The following is a 23205-nucleotide window of genomic DNA, read 5'->3' as shown; positions in this document are numbered from 1 at the left end:
ATGCTGTGCCCCTTCCTCTCCTCTGGAGCCCTCTCCCCCCAACATCACCTGGCCTGCCCCTCCTCACTCAGTCGCCAGCAGCACTGGACATCTTAGGTGGTGGTCACAGCAGCCTCTGGTCACTAAGTCCCCTGGTGTGTAGACACGCCTTGGCTCATGCTCTCAGCTGGGGAGGTGAGTGGCCACTGCTGTGCCCCCTTTGCAGCTGAGGAAACTGAGACCTGAAGATGCAAAATTAAGGCCCCGAGTCACTCAGCTAACACTGGTGAAGCGGGGTTCTGACCCTTGCTCTTTGATCTCAGAGTTCTTCTCAGCAACCTGAATAGGCAAGGCCAGTCCAGTGGTGGCCTTCAGCACCCCTGGGGAAGGGGTTGGAACCAGGATGCACCCAGCCACGCCTCCAGCAGAGCGAGGGGCTGGCCCTGGGGTGAGGGGCTGGCCCTGGGGTAAAGTGCCCGAGGTACCTCCACCCACCTGGGACACATAGCCCATTGGAGACCATCTGGATCTGCTAGCACATCCTGATCAGATGGTCCCCTGATCCCACAGAGAAGGAGGTAAGATTAAACATGGACCAAAGAGAGTACAACCTAGCATAGCAAAATCTCTTGTCGTTTCCATCAATAAGCCACACCTTCCCCTCTCCCTCTCGCATGGGCATGGCTGTGGGCAGGCGGGACTGTCCAGGGATGGGAGGACATCAGCAATAGGCCCGCCCTGACAGTGGGCACCACGTCTTCGGTGCCATCTGTCACTCATGAAGAATGTCCTTCACAGTGTCTTCACTGTGTCTCTTAGAAATGCCTTCACAGTGTCTCTTAGAAATGCAGAGAAGGCCCAGCCAAGACACATGATCTTCAGCCTGGCGTTTCCTGCATCCACGGTGGCAAATGGTGAATGGAGGCCAAAGCCACGGAGCTGGGAAGGGCAGGAGCCAGGACTCGGGTCTCTGACTTCCTCGGTGGGAATGGGAGACAGCTCAGCGTGCAGCCCCAGCCTCTGTCCACTGAGGCCCTGGTGCCCTGCCCTCTGGAAGGGGCCTGAGGGCCCATCAACACCACCCTTTTCAGAAGGCCCCACGAAGTACCAGACTATACTCCAGACTCTGCTGGGCCCTTTGCTGAGAGAGCCCTGATCTCTTTCCTGCCTCTCTGAACCACGCCCCGCAGCCTAGACCTGAGTGTGACACACAAAAACAACAGAATGGGGGCCCAGGAGCCAGGTGTGACCAGACCAGTGTTAGCATCATTAGCAGGTAGGATGGAAGTGAATTTCAAGGGGGAGACAAGGAAGCTTACTTCCAGGAACTTCCATGGCCAGGTGTCACTTGCCTTGGGAATTCGTACCTTCCGTCCACGCCCTATGCTGTCACACAAATAAACCACTAGCCACTGAGAAAGAATTGAATGAGAGCACTTCCTGTCTGCCTTTTGTCATCGATGAAAGACTCTTTCTAAGGTGTCTTTCATCTTTAACTTTCTAGAAATCTGATGGCTTTGCTTCCAGGCTCTGGCAGAGGAAAGATGCCCTAGGAACTGGGGAGGACTGAGTTGCCCTCTCCTCCCTCCCACCCAGCGCCCGGCCAGGCCTTTGTCCCTCTGCCTGTCCCTGCCCAAGCCCTCTGCCCCCTGAGCTCCTGTGTTAGCCAGGAGGCTGGGGGCTGGGAAGATACACATGGGGTCACTCAGAACCAGACAGAGGCACAGTGGGTGGGTGTTGGGGAAAGGGAGAGAGAGTCACAACCTTGATGAACTAGGGGACTTTCCTCACTTAAGGACGGAGCAGAGCCCTGAAGAATGGTTTGTGTGTATGAAATGAGGAAATGTGTTTGAAATTGACTGGTGTTGCCGTGGATCCCAGTGCATCTGTGAGACCCAGGGCCGTCCCCTTCCTTCTGGGGCACCCTCCGGCCGCATGCTTCCCTCGGGGCTCGAGTGTGCACAACTGACCGGTTGCCACCCCAAGTCTCCGTGCTGTTGCTTTTTGTAACAACTGAGATTGAGAGAAGCAGTCTCCCAGGCTCAGCTGTTAAGAAACTGGGTTCTGGGGCCAGATTTGCCTGCTCTGCCCTTACCAGCTGTGTGACCCTGGGCATCTCCTTCCCCTCTCTGCCTCAGTTTCCTTTTCTGCCAAACAAAGACCACTGATAATAACTACCTCACACGATTGTAGAGAAGGGTGAATGAGTTCAGGCAGGTAAAGGCCTTGGAAGAGTGCTTGGTGCAGAGTGAGCCTGGACAGGTGACAGCGGGTTCTGTGAGGCACCTCCAGCCCAGGTGGGCAGCTGGGTTCTAAGGCCCTGGCTCTCAAGCTTGAGTGGACATCAGAATCCCCTAGAGGGCTTGTTAAAACATGGTTTCTTGAGTCCCCTCCGCAGATATTCTGACTCAGTGGGTCTAGAGGGAGGGTCTAGAATTCACATCCCTAACAAGTCCCTGGGTGACGTGATGGCTGCTGACTCTGGGATCACACTCTGAGAACCAGGATCATCGTGATTATCAATACCCAGACTGCAGAGCAGCCGCTGTGTGCCGGGCACGGTGCTCAGCCCTTTTCCTGGGGCTGAGGAAGTTGTGGTGCTGACGGCTCAGTTCTTACAGGAGTTCTCCAGCTAGTGATTGGCGGACAGACAGACACAGCACTTGAACCCAAGTCAGTCTGATTCCAGAACGACTAAACTCAACTGTCAACCAGCCTCAGGTCTTCATTTTACTGGTATTTCTGGAGCCTTTGATAAACGCTGCCTGCATAGAGCCCCATGCAGTTCACAAAGCGATCGCAAATGCATTTCCTCATTTCATACACACAAAAGCCTGTGAAGTAGGTCAAGTATTAATATCACCTGCCTTTACAAGGAAAATGTAATTACAGATGGAAATGAAGGCTGGGAGCAGTCTGGCGTCATGCACAGGATCGCACAGGAGTAGATGGAGGAGGCTGCCTGGCCTCCCACGCTGCCGTACCTGCCACCTCTCAGGGTGCTCGGAGGTGGGGGGTAGCCCGTGGTTAGGGCTCAGCAGGCAGAAGGTGTAGACACTGATGGCAGCCGCCCTCTGGCAGAGAGCGGAGCTGTGGCTAGAAGACCCAGTTCTGGGATAATTCCCAGAGCGAATGTGACCTGGACGCACCCGTGAGGTGGGCTCTCACTCCCACGCGCGTCTACGAAAGGAAAGGGTGTGGAGCAGCCATGGGGAAGTGAGGCAAGGAAAAAGTGTGTGCTAAGCCGGGCCCTGGAGGAAAGGGAGGCTTGACTTTACTATAGAGGGACTGGTGAGATGTCCTGGCAGAAGAACTGGTGAGACCAAAGGAGAGAGACTCAAACAACCAGGGTCTGGGTGGTGAGGATGACAGTGGGATGTGCAGACGGTAGGGCCTGGGGGGACCATCTGGACTGAGCCAGGTCCCCTGGGCTGGACTTGACCTTTCTCCTTCTCCAGCCAACCCAGGCACCCAGAGCACCTGCCATCCCAGGCCCTCCCAGCTCTGAGCCACTTTTTGGAAGCACCCCCGCCATCAGCGCCAATTGCTCTGTTTAGAGGAGCAAAAACCAGCCAGGTGTTACCAGGAAATGGTCTAATGAGCACTTACTGCTGACAATTTCGCTCCTTTTTTTTTCTTTTTTAAAACTTGGACATTTTTTATTTGCTAATCATCTCTCCGTTCAACCAGCACAGAGCTGCACACGATTTACCTTTTGATGTTCACAGAAAAGAACTCTTGAATTTCAAAGAGCCAGCCGGGATTTGGGGGAATGGCATGCAGAAGCTCCAGCCGTAATCAAACCTCATTAGAGGGTATTCTTCGAGCAAGTTTTCCCCTCTCTTTCCGCCTCCCTCTCCCCCTCCCTCTCTGATGAGAGGGCTGGTTGTTGGGTTTGGCGTGTTTTCTTTTGGATGATTGTGGTGAGGGTTCCCTCCTACCACCTCCTGCCCTCCGTGTCCCCACCTCCCAGCAGCGGGCTCAGAGCTGGGATCTGGGTTCCTCTCTCCACCTCGCACTAGTTGCCATGGTGAGAATTAAGGCTTCATAAATAAAGGCAGCTCCAGGCAAAGAACTCCTCCCGGAAAGTCTCTGCATCCTACTTAGAAAGGGCAGCTCACCTGAAACGGGGCTCAGAATGGTCCTCCCAAGAGGAGGATGCACACCCACCTCCACCAGCACCCATCCGAACCCCCTCCCCAGCACACACAGGGCTCTGGGTGTCCCACTAGGGGTGGTGTCGTCCAGGAATGTTTCTGAGGAACCATGTGGATTGGGGTGTTCAGGATAAGCAGGATCCAGCTATCTTACTCAGGCCTGAGACCCTGAGTGAACATAGAAGCTTCACCTTGTTCCTTGGGTACAGATCCACAGCACAGGAGGGTAAATGAAGTCAATTCAAAAACCACTATGGGTGCACACAAAACAGTAATCGTTGCTACCACTTTTTACCGCTTTTATCAGCAGAAATTGTGCTAACTGCTTTAGAAGCAGTCTCCTTTAGTTCTCCCAATGGCCCTGTGAAGCAGGTACTACTATTACTATCCCCATTTTACAGATGGGAGTACTTCATTGCACAGAGCAGTGAAGTAACCTGCCCAAGGTTACACAGCTTGTAGTAAGTAGCCCCTAGACCACAAGCTTCTGGAGTCAGAGCTCACATCTCCCCTTACTCTCATCATATACCCAGAACCTAGCACATAGGAGGTGTGCACTGAACATCCCTGGAGGGAATGGTTATGGGCCAAGGCACAGCTGGACTCTGGCAATACAGACAGTAACTTGACAAGGCCTCTGCCCCCAGGGAGATGACCATTAAAGGGGGCCAGAAAAACCAGCCCTCATAGTCAGAAAGCTTCAGATACAAACGGCAGAGGGAACCCCAGAGGAGGAAGCAATTAATTCTCACTCATTTTCCAGGAGGACCAGCACATCTTGGTCACTGATGTGATACAGGATTTCCAGGAGAGGGAGGGTCTTTGAGGATGATTTCCCAATCTCTGTCTGGGTGCTGGGGGTGGTGGTGGCATTCATTAAGACAAAGCAGGGTTATGTTCTGGTGGCTCTCAGGTGAGTTGTGTGGCTGAGTTTTATTCTTCAAATACAGTGGTGTCTATTTAAAGCTTAGGCTAATACATAGATTTGCCATTAGAAGTCATAATGCTCTTTCCTCTTTCCAACTCACAGCATATTAAACCGCACCCCTATGAATCTGATCCAGGAAATCATATTAGTGGATGACTTCAGCAATGACCGTAAGTACCATCACTCCCTGGTACTGTGGACACAAATGTGTTTCCAGCCCCTGTATAAGTGGCAGAGGTGAGCCTGCTGGTTCTCTGGGGATGGAGGAAAGCCTAGGTTTGTAGTGGGTATAGAAGACTTTGAGTGTCCGCGCGGGGCTCAAGAAGTACATAGACCTTCCATCCGAAAAACAGTGTCTTGTGTTCTCTGCTATGAGTCTTTGAGGATCTACCCAGTTCAGTTTAGTTGATTGCTGATGTGGTTGGTGTGTTTACGAATGTATGCATGCACGTGCTTATGTGGCACTGTCCCCAACCTGCATTCCTGGAAATGAAAAGAGGCCCCACACTTTCAAAGGATGGACACTGGGACCTCGAGCCCTGAAGCAGTGTCACATCTGGAGATTCCTGGCTCATATGTTCTGATAATCCGCCAGCCTGAGCTAAGGGCACCCATCTTCCCCCTTTGATTCCCACAGCAGGGCTGGGCTGGGAGGACTCTGTTTTGGGGACATCCCATCATCTGGCCGTGACAGTGAGCAGCTGCCTTCCAACCTTCCAACCACTGGTCGTTACTATCTCCTAGTCGTCCTGTCCAAGAACCTGGGTCCCACCCAAATTCATACTCCAAGTCCACTTGCCCTGAGAAAAGCACACGGGTGTTTTTAGACACCTGTGTGTTCAGTTTGACAGTATGATTGTTGTAGAAGTCTTACACTTCAAGCACTGGTAGTGCTGACTCCTCTTCTGAGAGCCATCGTCCCAGCCCGGGTGCTGTTCCAGGCAGTCAACACATCCAGGCAGGACTGCCTCTTCCCTGTGATGAAACGGGGGAAGCGGGTGGTGGCCACTAGGGACAGCTCCAAGTCGCAGAAGCGTGGAGTCTATCCCCACCAGCCCTGGTGCTGGAAGCTGGGCGTAGAAGCCACTGCCATGTTGGGGTCTGTTGTAGGAAGGCTGGAAACCCACATTCCTGACACAGCATCCGAACTTTGGAAATAATGCCGAAGTGGGTTGTGCACCAGATCCAGGGTAATAAGATTGGGCTTGAGTTCTGAAACTCTGTGATCTGATCTCCCTTCCCTAGTGAGGAAGGGTTGGAGGTGGGGAGACAGTTTTCCTGCCAGGAGGTAGCCTGCCATTGAAGCTGGAGAAGGGAATGCTGCTGGATTCACTTAGAAGCGGAGTAGCTGAGTGGTCAGAGCGTGGCCCCTGGTGCCAATTGCCTGGCTTCAAATCCCAGGCCTGTCCCTTACCCTCTTCCTGGCTGTGTGCCTTGGCAACCTGAAAGTGACTCAGTTGCCTTGCCTGTAAAATGGAGAGAACAGTAATATGTACAGTTTACATAAGGCTGCAACTGGGTTAATGCATTTGAAATGCTTTGAACAGTCCTTGGCTCAGAAGCCCCTGTGCATCTTTGTGGTCACTCTGTAGAGTCCAGAGCCAAGCAGAGAGGCAAAGGTTGGTAAACCACTGAAGCAAAACCAAAACTGAAGGTCCAGAGTTCAGCGCCAAGAATTGGTGAACTAGAGGAGTGATGGGGCAGGCAGGCAAGCCAGGGTGGGTCCCCAAGACCTGCCTCTTGCCCATCCTGGCATAGCTCCCCGCATGGTGGAGAGGTGAGCCAGCTCTTTGTGATGGAGTACATGGCCTGGATTCCTTAACAAATAGAGTCTCCTATACTAAGTGTCCATGATCTGAAAGGAAACTCCAAAAGTTATCTCACCTACTCTCTGGCCTCCCAGCAGCTTTTTACCAGACCCCACTAAAGTGAATAGGGCTCCTGTCTCATGCTTTGAATGATCTATAGAAAAGGAGCAACGTCCCCAGGTGACCATGCAATCCGGAAGTGTTCCAGCAATTACGCAGGTGCCACTGTGTGACTGACCTGCTCCCAAGAGGCCCCCCCAAGGCCGCTTTGCACAGACTGAGCCACGTTGTATACTGATAGCCGTGGCCAGTCAGCCCCTTCCAAAGCCCCCAACACCCTGAGTCAGGATGGGGCCCGGTAGTTGGGGGTGGGGACGGGAGCCCGGGCTGCCTCACCTACTGTGCACGTTCACCTCCATCCCTGGGCTCTCAATCCACGTCACCTTTTGTCTTTGCAGCCGAGGACTGCAAACAGCTCATCAAGCTACCCAAGGTGAAATGCTTACGGAATAATGAGCGGCAAGGTAGGTGTGTGCTGCTGGGCGGGCCTGGGGGTGGGGGTGTGGGGATCAGTGGTACATGTGTGCCTTTGAGTGTGTGTGTTCAATGTGGTTGGACAATTGAGCAACAGTGGCACCCAGTTAACCATTTGTCCCTCTTGCAGGTCTGGTCCGGTCCCGGATCCGGGGTGCTGATATAGCCCAGGGCACCACCCTGACTTTCCTCGACAGCCACTGTGAGGTGAACAGGGACTGGCTCCAGCCCCTGCTGCACAGGGTCAAAGAGGTGAGTGAGGCGGAGTCCATGCCCCTGACTTCCCCCAGCTCAGTCCTTCACATAGGCCTTCCATCCCTTGGGAGGTGGGTGGGACAGATTGCTGACCCCTTTTTATAGGTGAAGCAACTGAAGGATAGCAGCCAGCCCAGGTCACCCAGCAGACAGTGGTGGAACAAAGTCCAGGACCTGTTCTCTGCATCACTCTATCACCCACAGCGGGTCCATGACACATGCAGCTTCCTGGGCAAGAGAACTGCCCAGAATGATTTCTCCCAGGCATTAGAAGTTCCCAGAAAGGGAGCACTGATGAGTGCCATTTGTGAAAATGAAGCAGCAGAATTAACCAGGCCTCGTCACTCAATTCCTGAACTTCCACCCACATGTCACCCTCAACCAAAGGCCAAGGCAGAGGGACTGGATGCTAAGAGACCTGAATTCCTTGCCTCTGTCTGCCGTTAAATTACTTGAGAATTCTGTCTGCTTTCTCTCTCCATGTCTCAGTTCTTCCTCTTGAGAGTGAAAAAAAAAATTTTAATTTCCCATCATCATTTTATAGTCCCCAAAAGGACTATAGGCACTGTGTGTTTAGATGCTAGTGTCTGTGATTAGCATTTATGCTGTTTATTTCCCCCCTCGAGTTACTGCCTCCTGCAGCTGCTCTGTGAAGTGGGAGGCCAGATATTTTTAACATACCCATTTCACAGATGAGGACATCACCTCAAGGAGAGTTTTATGTCTTGGGCTGATATTCCCTAGTTGGTACCGCCAGCACCAGAACCTTCCATGTTGCCTTAACAGCATCTTCCCTGTACTGTGGTTATTTCCTTCTCGCTCTTCAAGGGGGCTCCTTGACTCCTACCTGCAAAATGATGGTGTTCAGAGGATGAAAAAATTGAGATGTGTAAACAGCTCAGAGTGCTAAGAAATCCTTACCGACTTTGTTCATGCCAATGAGAGAACCTTGGTGGGTGTACAAAGTTCTCACACGTGAGCCTAGATATCCAAACTCATCTCTTGACCATTTTTCCTGAGATGGGGAGGGCTCAGCATAAGGGTACAACATAACCAGGTGAAGAGGTCTGGATTGGGGAATGGAGATTATGAGCAGACCATTCCATTGAGTGGCTTCTCCTGGCACTGGAGGCCCTTCTAAGTCCTCCCCTCCCTCTGTTCTCCACCTACAAACAGCAGGCCCCCCCAGTCAACAACCCAACAAAGCTGGGCTGCTCCTTCCCCCGATTGTGCCCCAACATTCCTACTGCTTCATCTCCCACCAAGCCCTTCCTGTCCCTGGATGTCTTTTCCCTCCTCTCCACAACCCCCTTGATTTTCAGGGCCTCACTCACATTTCCCCTCCTCCAGGAAGCCTTTCCTGGCTGCATGGCCAGCTGGGATCACTCCCGGCAAGAATTGCCCACTTGGCCCCACAATTTCCTCTTCTGGGTTTAGTTCTCTGACTCCCCTGAAAGATTACAAACCCAAGGAGGGCACCAGTCACCTCCTTGTGGTCATAGAGTAAGGTGCTTAGTGTTTGGAAATGATATTAATAAGAAGCCAGACACAATGGGGTGGAGAGAGGGGTTGGAATAGGAGGTAAAAAGGCTCGCTTCCTGACTCTAAGTAGCAGACCTTTATCAAGCATCTATTTTGGGCAGAGTTTCTAGGGGAGATTTGGGATGGACCACATGAAAGGGCATTCACACCCTCCTGGGCTCCCCAACCTGGAAGCTCTTCAAACCTTGCTGTTTAGGGGTTTTATGGAGCCTTCTTTATGTAGGCAAGATTGATTAGATCATTGGCTGTTGGTGGTTGAACTTAGTCTTCAGTACCTCCCCTCTCCCTGGGGGTGGCAGGCGAGTAGGGAAGGAAATGGGCAGGGTTGGGGCAGGGCTGAAATTTCCAACCCTTTAATCACATGTTTTGTTCCTCCGGTAACCAGCTCCCATCCTCTAAGAGTCAGCTCATTAGTATAAACTCAGACATCGTGAAAGAGGCTCATCATGATTAAGAACAGATGCTCCTGTCACCCCATCACTCAGGGAATTCCAAGGGTTTTAGAAGGAACAAAAGCCAAGTATGTATTTCTTATTATATCACAACATCACTGTGTATACCACCTTTTGTTCATCCGCTCATCCTCAGATGGACATTTGGGTCTGCCTTTTTACAGTTTTTGTGAATATTTTTGCTGCAATCATTTGTGTACAAGTTTTCCTCTGAGTACCTGCTTTCAGTTCTTCAGGGTTTATACTGAGGAGCGGAACTGCTGGGTCATATGGAAATTCAGTGTTTGACCTATGTGGACCTCCAGGCTGACTTGTCCCTTCAAGATGCTTTCCTGCAGCAGCCTTAATGAACCTGGAGTTCCCTTCCATCCTCATGGCTCTGAGTCCATCTCAGAAGCCCTCCTTGAAAAATGCCTTCTTGTGCATCCTTGGTCAGCTTCAGTGCATAGTGATCCTCCTGTAGGAGCCTTGTGGCCCCAAGATTGAGCTCAGCACCCCCAAGCCAAGCTCCTGGTCCCCACCACTGTCTGACCTAAAGCTTTCATAGCAGAGGATTGATCAGACAAACCCAGGACTATGTTCCTGCTCTGCCCCTGCAGAGGGATTCATCAGACCCCGACTCTGGATAACGAAAAGGTCCTGCTGAGACATCGCCTTCAGGACAGGGAGCATGGGCACGTGTCAGCCTGTTTCCACGTGTTTTTGTATGTGTCTCGTTTCAGAGTAAAATGTGATTTGATCTTGTGAGTGGAAGTGGAAATTTTCAGCTGTGATTGGAGTTTAGGATTTTCAAAAATAGAAAGAGATAAGAAGGAAACTGGGCTGGAGCTGCCAGAAGCTGTCCTTAGCTGGTGTTCTCCATGTGGAAAATCTCCTCGATTTCCCTCCCTTCCCTTCGATTTCATGATGCGACTTGAAACAAGCACCGAGTTGTTGGGGGCTTTTTAAACAGAGGCTCCTTTCTCCCCTCTCCTTATCTACATATTCCTTTAGTAGGAAAAAAGATTTTAAGAAATTTCAATCCCTGTAGAATTTGGTAAATTGATAAAAATAATGGCTTACATATACTTCAAAGCCCTTTCACATGTTTTCCTCTCTTGGTCCTAACAAAAGCCCTGTTAGGAAGGTGGGATTGTTTTGCAAATAATAATTTGTCTTTGCTTCATATATGAAGAAACAGAGTTTTCTTGAGGTTGCATGCATTCTAGATGGCAGAACCAGAATGGAAACCTGGTCTCTGGCCCCTCTCTTGTGCCCCACCCCTCCCTCCAGGCAATCAGAGATGCCACACTGTCATCCTCTATTCTCCTAGAGAGCAAGGTCTTCCTCATCTTTGTATCAACCACAATCCCTAAACCATAGTAGGTCCTCAGGAATGCTGGTTGATGAAGTGAGTGAATGATTGTCTCTAGAAGCTTTTTATTGTCCATTCACAACGTGGTTTCCGCGGAGAGAGGAGAGAGGTATGACTGGACGGGTGACTGATGTCCTGCCATTGGCTCTCACTAGCGGTGCTGAGGCATGGGCTTGGATTTGTGTAGGGGAAGGGGACGAAGTGTTCTGGATCTACCAGGGATTCCACCAGTTGCCCACTGGAGCCTACCTGTGGATCTAGCCTTGAAGACACAGCCACTGGGGCACAGAGGCGGGGACCTGCAGTGGGTCTGGGTATCTCTCTGGAGAGTCCATTCATCCCTGAGCCTATAGGAGGAGAGGCCTTCTTGCTCAGCTGTAATCGATCTACCTCTTTACTGCAGCCATTGATAGTGTCCTCAGAAGAGTCGGTAGCTGCCCTCTTGTAGCCAAATGACCACCTGCTGCCCAGCAGGCTCTGGCCTGGGGTTGAGGGCTGTGAAAGTGGAGCAGATCTGACCTCCAGGGTCACTTAGAGAGGTTCGTATCCTGGCTTTGATGGGTCATATTGAAAGTCTCCTGCAGCCCCTTCTTGACTCCACTTAGTCCCAAACATCCTACACTGCCTCTCTGGCCTCCATGTCTCTGAGCCAAGCAGATGCCACAACCGAGTTGTGATGTAAATAACAGAAGGGCAGACACCCTGAGAACTTACAGGAAGGTACCCCCAGAGCCTGCCGCAGCTCAGGAGGCAGAGCCCATGGGTGCCTTCTTAGGAAACCTGTTGCCCAAGTAACCAACCAGCATTTTATCTTGTATTTTGGTTTCCAAATATTGAGGAAAGACTAAAAAAAAAAGAAAAGGATTGCAGGTTAGGGGTCCCCAAGACCACCCTCAGTTTCAATAATTCACTAGAAGGACCAGAACTTAGCAAAGATGCTCACACGTGGCTACTGTTTATTACAATGAAAAGATCTGGATTAAAATCAGCAGTGGGAAAGGATGCCAGGGGGAAAGTTCCAGGCATGATTGTCCAGTTGTCCCCTTCCAGTGCTGGCAGGCGTGCGTGCAGGCAGCACGCGCTTCTTCCAGCCAGGACGTGTGGCGACACTCACAGAGTGTTGCCAAACAGGGAAGCCCAGCCCAGCCTTGGTGTCCAGGGTTTTTATTGGAGATCAGTCACATAGACATGGCAGATAACCGCCATGGTCTCCATGCTTTTTGATCAAGTTGATGGCCAGAGGTCAAGTTGCATTGGTACCACATGGCCCAGGGCCCTTACCATAAATCTCATTGTTGGCATATACTGTCTGGTATAGCCTCAGGGTCCCAGGTAAGCAAAGACACTTTTATAGGCAGAACATGCCAAGGACTTAGAAGTTACCTCCCAGGAGCTGGGCAAGGGTCAGACATATCTGTGGGCAAGGTTAATCCTTGACTGTACAGGACTCAGTGAAGCTACAGAGGCCCCAAAACTCAGCAGACAAATGCAAGAAGGGGATTTTGGCAGGCCCACAGAGGAAGGTCAGCCTCTGAACTTTTAGAACATTTCAGAATTCAAGTTAGGAGGATGTCTTTGGGTGCATCTCTGTGTTGGTATTGGTGTGGATGGCGGGTGGCTATGTGTGCACTCAGTGTGTAATACACTCACAGACCCACGATGACAGTGGCCCCAGAGCATGTGGTGGCTGGGCAGGTGCCGCGCTGACTGTGCAGGAAGCATCTGTGCCCACCCTGGAGGGAGAGCAATGCATTGAAAGTGAGCATTTCCTTCCACGGGAGCCAGTTAGCTTCAGAAGCACCTTGTCACTGTCAGGATGAGTCGCATGTGGAGGCTGAGGGCCACATTAAGTCTGTGAACGTAAAGGCAGGCACTTGGTGAATCTGAGCTTAAAAGAAGAAGACAGCCTCATTGGGGGAAGAGATTGAACCAGGAAATTAAATGGTTTCAAGGAGAAACAGAAGTTCCCGCCCGTGCTGAGCGAGGGTGCTGGGTGCAGAGGAGTGGAAAAGTGGTCCTGCCTGCTTGGCCCAGACCTGCTGACTCTCCCCAGCTGCTGGACTCCCATTCAGCTACCAGGTCTTCATGGTCGGTCACAGCTCATTTATACTGCCCTCGGGGGCCCAGTCTCCCCTCCTGCAGCTGGGACAGGACAGGAGTGTTCACTCAGAATTAAGGAACTTTTTAAAAATAGATGCCATGCCTTGATGGTGCCTAAGAATTTGTCTTGCAGATTTTGCAACCATCTCCTGGATGACTTTGATGGTTACAGATAGGGTAGCCTGGAGGAAACAGCAAGTTGTGAGGCTGGAAAGTTAGATCCAGGCCTGTTTTTGATGGTCTCAGATGCCAGGCTTGAGGAGTTTGAACCTTCTCTTTAAGGCAATTCAAGTTTTTAGCTGTAGAGCTACAGAAGTAAGATTTGATGTCAGCCACCTGTAGAATGAGAGGGGAAAGGGTGAGATGAGGTGGGGAGGGGCTAGGAGTCCATGGTGGTATACTCCAGGGGAGGGGCGTGAGGGAGGGGCAGAATCTGTACAGAAGGGCAGTTTTAGAGTTATAGTCGGCAGGATTGATCAAGTTGATGGGCAGAGGTGAAGCTTCTTAAGTTACTGCTGGGAAAGAAGAGAGATGTGTGATGGTTCTGTTGATAGAAATAGGGAACCAAGGGAAAGGAGCATGTGCAGGGAGACAGTGGTGAAGGCACCACTGAAAGGCTGTGTGAAATCCACATGGAGGTAGCTGGCGGCATCCTGGACCCATCTGAGTCTAGAAGTGAGGCATGAAGTCAAGGCTGGAGGGACAGATCTTAGTACTGCAGGAGAAAATGGAAGTTGGGGGTCTCTGGAGATGCTATTCATCAACTTGCCCATGAACTGTAAGCCGAGAAGGAAAGTCTTGGGAAATTCCAAGAGTTCCCACTGCGGGGCTGTGACTTTGCTTCTTGGAGCTGCAGGCTGGAGGCCACCTTCCCACTAACCATGTCTTCTGCCTCCTGAGAGCCCCATGCTAGGGAAGGACTCCTAGAGCTTCCTTCTTCCTGACGTCCCTCTGTTTGGTGTGAACCATGCTCCAACCAGCCTCCCTGCGTCTCCGCCATGCTTAGATGGCTGTGAGAAGGCTCCCGAGAGTTAGGGAAAGGCTCTTGCATTGGGGGCATCATAACTAGAAAGGTAACAGTGTCCACTGCCCCATTTTACAGATGAGAACATTGAGGTCCAGAGAGGAAAATGCTTGGTCAGGGTCCTGAAACTGATCTCCGGCCCTCCCAGGGTGAGGCCCTACCAAGTCCCCTGGTTCCCTGTCTGGTTCCTTGGCACCACCAACTGAGTGTGTGAGCCTTTTGTTTTCCAGGACTACACGCGGGTGGTGTGCCCTGTGATCGATATCATCCACCTGGACACTTTCAACTACATCGAGTCAGCCACAGAGCTCAGAGGGGGTGAGTGGGGCTAAGGCGCCTGCCCAGGAAGGACTTTCTTTTTCTGCTACTTGTTGCTGCCAAGGGGGAAAGTGAGCAAAGCCTCTTAGTGGTTTGTCTGGGACATCCAGCCCTGCAACCTGTGATGTCAGTAGCTCCAGTGTGGCCCTTACCACGGGCACTGTGATTGGAAGGGCCAGATGAGCACACAGAGCTCTGGCTCCATCACAGGGCTCCCTTCAGGGTGGGAGGGTGTGAGGGAGGCAAGGACCCCCTGGCCGTGTGGGGCCTGAATTGTTCCGGCGCCCCATCAGAGGGCACCACCCTCTTCTATGTGGCCCCCACAGCTCTTCCCAGGACCGAATGCTGCTTCCCCAAGATTGATTAGAAGTGATGCCACTCACACACCTCCTGCTTACACCCCTCCTGAGACTGCTGTCCTAGGGCCACACTCCATAACTGTCCATCGTGTCCCCCTTGGGCCCCACCCGTGGGTTCTATCAACCCCGACTCTTCATCCTCTGCCCTCATTCCCTAACTGCCCCGCCCCAGCAGAGAGGGCTCAGGGAGGCAGTAGGAGGTAGAGAAAGAGAAGGAAGCTGTGAAAGGGAAATTAGGCAGCTCTGTTACTGATCAGCCCGGGTGAGACCTGTTATCTCTGGGACCACCTGGGAAACTAGGTATATTCATGAACTTCTGGTGAAGGGCCAGAATGAGCAAGTTCTATAGATATATCAATGAATCAGCAGAGTGGATGCTGTGTTTTAGGGTTTGACTGGAGCCTCCACTTCCAATGGGAGCAGCTCACACCAGAGCAGAAGGCGCGGCGCCTGGACCCCACTGAGCCCATTAGGTAAGTCAAGGCAAGGGTAGGGTGGGCAGATTCATTACCACCTGGCCCTTCCCACTGTCACATGGTATAGGGAAGCAGTCCACATTAGATGCTCAGAATATTGGGCAGAAACCAAGAGGACCCTTTTTCAGGCCAGCACCACTTTTGCCCTTATTTTAGGAGGTTTCTGTCCTTGTGGAGACTTCTGCTGAAGGGAGTGAGGCCTGGCGGAGACGTGTGCTGAGGAGATGCCCAGCCTTGTCCACCCACGCACGTGCTGTGACGTACTTATGCTTCCTGCTAGGTGTTGGAGGGTCCCAGGTGGTCCTGTTTGAGCCTCTGACAAGGGAAAAGGTGGTCCCTTAACCCCCAGGTCTTGAATGTCAGGATTCAGCCCAGGAAGGTCGAGTCGAGCACTGCTGTAAGTGGAGGCCAGTGTCAAGGCATAGCCACTGCTACATCCTAACAAACATGACTGCTGGGTCCTGTGTGAGAACGTGGCAGGGGCATCAAGCACTGGGCTGCTCCGGCGGTGCTGTAGGTGGCTTTGTCCTGATCTACATTCTCGCACTCAGTCCCCACTGTGACCTGCAGCACATGTGGCAAGTTGGCCACCCGGAGTTCGGGACTATCTGAGGGCTTCTCTGTCCCCAGAGCGGGGTCCTCAGGGCAGGTTCTCTTCTGGGAATATCTCTGCTCATCAGAGGGCAAGTGTTTCCCAGAACTGGGCCAATTCTCAGGGGACAGTAGGGTGTCGTGGCATCAGGAGGCTGAGCTTCTGACCTGCTCCCCTTCAACTAACAGTTTGACATTGCAGAAAACTCTTTTAACGCCCTGGACCCACTGAACAACAGGCCAGGTCCCCGAAGGCTCACGCCCCAACCCCAGCCACTGATTCTTCCAGATACATGTCCCTGTGCTTATCGGGTCATTTGGCTGGACTCCCCCAACCTTTCCTTTCCAAGTGGCTTCTCTGACTCTTTCTCGGCGTCAAGGGGAGGGCAAGTTGAGATGAGACCCCAGGAAAAGAAAGTGAAGATGAGGCTGTGTTCCTTTACTAGGGCTGCTGCCACAAAGTAGGACAGACTGCGTGGCTTATACCACAGAGACATCCGGTCTCATGTTCTGGAGGCTGAAGGCCCAAGATCGAGGTGTCGGCAGGGTTGTCCCTTCCGAGGGCTGTGCCAGGCTGCTCGCCTTGGCTGGCAGATGGCCGTCTTCTCTGTGTCGCTTTCCGTCATCTTCTCTCTGTGCATGTCTATCTCTGTGCCTGTGTCCCCTGTGACACCAGTCCTATTGGTTTAGGACCCACCCTAATGACCTCATTTTAACTTGATCACCTCTGTAAAGACCTCTCCAAATAAGGTCACGTTCTGAGTTCCTGGGGTTAGGACCTCAACATATTTTTCTGGGGGCATAACTCAATATCTAGCAGAGGGGGAAAGAGGGGCAAAAAAGAGAAAGGCAAGTCTCAAGAAATGGATGTGCTGTTCACAGGTGCTGCCTCAGCCCCTCTTCTCTGCCTGGTCAGTGGCCCACTGTCCCCGCTGCCAATAGTGAGGCTCCCAGGAGAGCCCCACTGGGCATGGCCTATGAGAGAGGCCGGGGGGGCTCCCAAGGCCCTCAGAACAGCCGGGGTTCTGAGCAAATCCCAGCCCTCCAGGGGAGATGTGCTGATGAGCGAATCAGCCCGTCTTCAAGGTGAGGAGATTTATAATCAAAGGGGAAAGCCCTGGAGTGAGTTCCTATTTGAGGTAAGTGGACAATGTATTGATCTTTATGAAGAAGAGCAGAAATAGGAAGAATATGGCCTTGAGGTCTGGACCACCAGGGCAGAAGAACGTGACCATGGTCCCCCTCCCATGACTGATACCCCTCTTTGCCTTCCAAATGCATAGGACTCCAATCATAGCTGGAGGGCTCTTTGTGATGGACAAATTCTGGTTTGACTACCTGGGGAAATATGACACGGACATGGACATCTGGGGCGGAGAGAACTTTGGTGAGTTGCTGTCTCTGCAAGCTGGGGCTGGGGTAGGGGTCTCTGTGTCCTTGGACCACATGTGCCTGGGATGAGGGTCAGGGAGATGAGGAGCAAGTCAGTCCTTTGGGGGAAGGCCACATGGGGCCAGAGGAGTGGTTGCCAGGAGGGCAGAGGTAAAGAGGGGATTTCTTCACGGGACAACGTGGATGCTGAGGACCGGGAAGCACGCCCAGGGGGACCATCAGGGGAAAGTTGAGATGCAAAAGTCAGGAAGACCAATGAGGGGCGCCAAGTCCAAGGGCCAGAGGCAGGCTTCAGTTAGGAGTACTAAACTTGGGAATTTGGAGTTGGGAGGAGACTGGGGATAAAGAAGATGAGGAGGAGGATGGACAGCAACACCATTAACATCTGGATCACATGTTGGTGACTCTAGCCACATCGCCCCGCACTGGGTTGATGAGGAAGGTCTGGGTGAATGCTGCAGAAACCCTAGGGGCGTCTCACCCTAATCTTTTAGTGCAGAGAAAGCGGTGGGGGTGGGAGGCTGGATTACAGGTTCCAGAACAGTGCCAGCAGGTGGCCCAGTGTGGTCGCAGTGGTGTTGGGCTGCCATTTGCAGCTATGGGAGAAAGTACAGTCAGAGACCTGCTCGATCTAACCAGTGACACTGACCTACCCTCCAGCTTCCTCGTGTGTTAAAAGTATCACTCGGGGATGCTGCTTGGGGTTGCTGTGGAAATCCATTCAGATGTCTGTAAAACTCCAGCACCATATGGACACAATGTTAGTTACCTCTCCCTCCCTCCAGCAGGGGAGACCTAAGAGATGACTCACATATAAGCTGCACAAGGGCAGGGATTTAGTCTGTTTTGTTCCCGGCTGTCTCCAGTGCTCAGTATGGTGCCTGCTGCAAGGGAGACTTCAGTATCTGTTGAATAAACCACAGAAGAGGAAGAGTCCGGAGTGTCAGCACCCCTTCCCATCTCTGGGCACCAGGGAACGCATTTGGCCTGGCCCCCCGAGCAGCCGGCAGGCCAGGAGAATGATCCATGAGGCTTGCCCGGCATTTAGTGGTAATCCCATACGTTGTCCTCTGCCATTGTTTTTGTCTGTCCCTGCCTCCAGGATGCTTTATGGCTTTCTTCCTCAGTCGCTAAGAGTTATTTCCTGGAAATTTATGACTATTGGCCTGATCCACAGCATCTGTTCTCCCAAACTGGGCAGTGTAGGGAAATCCATCAGAAAAGTCCATCTCCTGCCATTCAGGGGCCGGCTTGGAAGCTCGGGAATCAGAGCAGAAAACCCCAACACCCACGAACAAAACCCTGAGACTCAGTCTGGGGATGTGATGGGGGTCTTTGGTGTGTCTGAGGTGGAATCTGCCTGTACCGGCCCAGGAGAACTTGGAGCTAGGTATGCCCTTGGCTTCCTCAATGGGGACGAGATTTCTCTGTTTCTGGGCATCTTCCTTCGTGATCTACTCTCACCTTTCCTCCCATCTGTTGAAGCCTTTTCTGCAGCCCTTTGGAGAGACAGGCGCCGTCCACTCTCTGCTTGAACTAACACTGCTTACGATGATGGGTTTGCTGCTCCACAGTTCGGCACATTCTGCCGTTGAGAATTTTCATGTCGAGTGGTTAGAAAATTCTTCTAAGTCCCAGCCCAGCTTCCATCCTTCAGGCCTCGTTCTCCCCTCTTGAGCCACGCAGAGTGCATGTGCTTCTTCCCCGCAGCAGCCCAGGGGGATTCAGGCACCACACTGTTATTCATGATGTCACATTCTGGTCCAGTCCACCGGTACCTTCTCTCTATAGCCATGTTGACACACATCTCACATCCAGGGGCCATCTCCTCTAGTTGGCTTCCCGGTCGTTTGGCATTAACAAGTGCTGATTGGAACAGGGAGGTTGGGAGGGGCTCCTGGGGGTGTGTGACAATCCACAAATTTTTTTTAATCACAAAAAAAAGCACTGCAGACAGCTCTCACAGGGAACACTGTTTCCTCCAGTTCCAACGTTCCATTATGCTACAGCCAGCTTCCAGCACTTTGAAAGCCAATTCTGGATTTTTGTTGTTGTTGTTTAGCGTTTTCAGTGGTGGGTATATCATGTGGACAGTGTCAGTTCTGCAGGTGAGGATCAGGGCTTTGGAGAGTGATGCTTCAGCTGCACAGGACAGAGGGTGCTGAGGGGTGGAGGGACTTCACTTTAGAATAAAGAGATCCCAACTCCAGTGTGCAGCAAGAGGACCCCTGGCCCCCAAGTCACCAAGTCTTGAAGATCCTCTCCCCTCAGCATGCACTCACTTCCATCCCTCTCTACATCCCCGAAATGGTTCTCCATCTCGAGTCTGCTCCCCTCAAAGCCATCCCCCACACTCCTGCCAAAGTGCTCTCTTGGAAATACAGGTCTCTCCCACCCTCCTGGGCCTGGCAGCTTCCGGTGGCTCCTTCCTGTCCTAGGGATGAGTCCCCATTCCTCAGCTGGGTGCCTCGTTGGCCTTGCCCACTTCCCCAGCCTTCAGTCCAGAGGCACTGCCAGCCCCTCCTACACTGCCCAGATGCATCCAGCCATCTGCGGAGACCTAGCCTCTGACCTCCACCAAGTGCTGGATGGCCATAGGGCACAGCTCTGGATCGCCCTCACCTCCCCCAGGACTAGGACCTGCCTGCGCTCTGCCAGCCCCCTCAGCTCCCCGCTCTCCTCTCCACTCCAACGATGGGCCTTCCCATGTATTTGTCTGCTTTTCTTTCTGTGCTTACCACCCTCCACCCACTAAACCTGGTTTGAGGATGGAGGGGGCAGCGTGGAAGTGGCAGAGGCTCCTGGCCTACAGACAGCGAGGAAGAGGGACAGGAGGGCAAGGAACTGGGTTCTACAAACAACCTGAATGAACCGGAAAGCTTCTGAGCCCCCAGAAAGGAACCCTCTCTTGTTGACATCTTGATTTTTGGCCTTGGGAGACCCTCTGGTGAGGGCCCAACACTAGGCTGGTGTGGTGATTTATTCCAGCAGCAGTAGAAACAGTTACACTCGTAGGCCTCTGTGAAGATTAATGAGGCCCCGTGCAGAGGCCCTACTTCCCCTTCAGGCTGCGTGCCAGCAGGTTTGTTAGAGGAGCGCAGTGTTGGGCCCTCGGGAGCAGTGGGTCCCTCCTACTTTCTCTTTCAGCCTCAGCCTTTCCAGGTTCAGTGGCTCAAGATGAGAGAAATGGCCTCCCCTGAGAAGAGCTCCGAGTCTGATGAAAAGTCATCTTCTCCCCCTGAATGGGGCTGCTTGCTAAGCCCAGGCCCAGGTGCGATCTCGTGAGGCCATGCTTCCCACAGGGCCTATGGAGTGGTCCAGAGCACTGCCACGACACTCAGTCAGACGGCCCGTGGCCACCACGGTAGGCTGGTGGTCACTGCATGTTCAACTTAGGGGCCTGGGTGCCACCTTGATTGTCTCAGATGGTGTGAAACATAGTTTTGCTCACAGGTTCAAGGCTGTCCTTTGTGGGTCAGTAAGATTGTCTCTTCTTGAGTCCACGTACTCATTAAAAAATAATAGAGCTTTCTGGCCCAGGAGGCCCTGAGAATGTAAAGGTTATTAAAGGAAAAACCGTGTCACCACATTTGTATGTGTGGACTTAGGAGTAACAATAGCTGGATGTCTGTCTCTTTCTGCCCATCACTGTCCCCTCCAGTCCCTTTGTTCTCAATGTTTTGCATTGTGGCCAGAGGTAGAGTGGATAATGCTGTGTAGACAATGGATGTCTGTACCCGGGACATGAGGCTCCACTGAGAACGGGGCCCACTGCCTTCAGTGGAGTCTGTGCCTAGTGCTCCACTTGCCTTTGTCTAGAAACCAGGCTCTAAAGGAAGCCCGAACCTTGACCAGACGGCTGACGAGTGGCGTGTGAATAGCTGTGATTCGGTGCCTGGGAAGGAAGTTGTCCCCTCTCCCCTGAATTCTTGTCTATGGTTTGTCAAGTAGATGTTGGTTGTGGCGAAGGACCAGGGGCTTATGAGTGCTGGTAAAACTGCTGATGGGTTGCTAAGAAGACAGAAGGAAGGAGCTGAGAACAGAGGGTGGGGAGGGCAGTTTGCTCTCAATTATTAATCTGAAGTTGAAAGAAAATCAGGATGTAACAGTGCCCCCAATGAGGATGGAATAATTACACATCTCTCTGCCTGGAATTCAAAGTGGATTTGGGTCTGCGTGACATTCATCACCAGGGGCATTACGCGGGTGCTGAGTCAGTGGGAACCCCCTACAAACTCCCTGCATCGTCTTTTTGCTCCTTCACATAAGAAAGTGATGACTGCAGGAGCTGTGGACTTGGAGGGTGGAGGGTCTGGGCTGTACCTGGAAGTGCAGTGCAGGAGGGGCTGGCAGTGCCCACTGCCTTCCCCCTTGGTCTACAGCCATTCTGACGTACAAGGCTCCAGGTTCTGGGGCCTCTGGATCACAAAACCTTCAGCATGTATCTACAAATCACTGGGCAGTCCTGGGAAGGTACATGTCTTTATCCTGAAGTCAGTGGTGTAGATGTGAGTAGGGCAACTCTCTGTCCTAGGTTTTAAGTATTCCACACTGCAGTCATGCCGCTGATCTGAACTCCCCAACTTCATCACCCAGACTGCCTTGACCCTGGCCACAGCACAGTGAGGCACACGTCTCAGATCACCTTGGTTAGGACAATCTAAATTCCAGAGCTGAGAAGCTCTCACTGCATCTCAGGCTGCAGGCTCCTGTGGGCAACGTCAGCTGGCCTGAAGGCGAGCTGGGACAGACAGTTGTCAGGACTGGCTGAAGGAGTGGAGGAGATAGAAATGTGACAGCTGGTTATAGATCTTTCTCTCTTGTTATCCTGTGGTGCCTTGAAGTCAGCATCTTTGTATCCACAGCCATATTGGCTGATGGTGGGTGTTCAGCACTGAGGGAGGTGGAATCAGGGCAAGGGCTTGAGTTCTAGAGTTGGGGGGATGTGCTTCAGTTTCCAGCTACCTGCTGTCAGTTGTCCTATCAGAACTCCTTCTGCATCATAAAATAACACCAACAACCACGGGTAGGGTTGTGAGGATGGCTAAGTTACCGCCCCAGGGAGGACCAGACAAAGCCCAGCCCAGGAGTATATGAAGGGGTCATTCCTCCCACAGCTCATGTTTGCAGAACTAAGATACTCTAAAGTTGCAAAGCACAGACACAGGAAATCGAGGGGGAAGGACAGTTTTCAAGGCGGAAGAGAGTAGGCAGGCTGTAACACGGTATGAGAGGTTGCTGATGGGGGTAGAAGATGTATTGCATCTCAGGGCATCCAGTGCACCTTGACAGAACACAAGGCAGCCACAGAAGTCGGTGCTGGAGACCAGAGGAGAGCTGGGGCTGGCGGGATGGGGGTGAGCCCCTAGCATCAAGTGAATGTCAGGGTGAGATGAGGAAGCAGTGTCAGTAAGACACTCAGAGACGGAGTCTTGGGGTGAAGAATGCCAGGAGCCCATGAGAAGATGGAGAAGGACCAGAGTCAGGGGACCGTACTTTTCCACAGTGGGGCCTGTGCATGACTGTGGCAGAGGGGAGAGGGGGCCAACAGATTCAGAGAGAAGCAAAATTCTGGGCCAAGGAAGCACAGGGAGAGAAACAGGTTTCAGGGGTGTTGTTGAGGGGTGAATTGAGGCACAAGTTGGAGGGATTTGCTCTGCAAATGAGGAGGGACATATGTCTCATTTGAATACGTGAAAGGAAGAGACCGTGGCTGCAGCATATGCATATTTTTGGAGGAAAGCTGGCACAAAATTCATAGGTTATATCCAGTAAGCAAGGCCTCCATCTCTAGTTTTGAGGAATGAGAGGGTTTTCCTTTTTGGGAATGGGAGCAGACGCTGTTTTGAGATCCCAGAAAGGAGTTGACTGGAGCACAGTAGGCATTAGACCTGGAGACTCAGTTGACACGCATCCAATCATAATTCCCTGCAGCA

At 52.2% G+C, this 23205-nt stretch overlaps 1 protein-coding gene across 3 annotated transcripts in view; it reads left to right on the top strand.

Moving 5' to 3' along the window:
• Window positions 1-23205, top strand: part of GALNT14 (polypeptide N-acetylgalactosaminyltransferase 14) — a 204663-nt gene that overhangs the window by 147824 nt on the left and 33634 nt on the right. For all 3 annotated transcript variants that reach the window (XM_032497301.1, XM_032497302.1, XM_032497298.1), the window contains exons 4-9: window positions 5167-5234; window positions 7331-7396; window positions 7537-7658; window positions 14364-14451; window positions 15199-15283; window positions 17161-17264. In XM_032497301.1, coding sequence (XP_032353192.1) covers window positions 5167-5234; window positions 7331-7396; window positions 7537-7658; window positions 14364-14451; window positions 15199-15283; window positions 17161-17264 — 533 coding nt within the window. The remainder of the gene's footprint in view (window positions 1-5166; window positions 5235-7330; window positions 7397-7536; window positions 7659-14363; window positions 14452-15198; window positions 15284-17160; window positions 17265-23205) is intronic.

Source organism: Camelus ferus, chromosome 15 (assembly GCF_009834535.1).
Source record: "Camelus ferus isolate YT-003-E chromosome 15, BCGSAC_Cfer_1.0, whole genome shotgun sequence".
Classification (NCBI taxonomy): domain Eukaryota; kingdom Metazoa; phylum Chordata; class Mammalia; order Artiodactyla; family Camelidae; genus Camelus; species Camelus ferus.
Note: the sequence above shows the minus strand (reverse complement) of the source record. Positions and strands in the feature narration are given on the sequence as shown.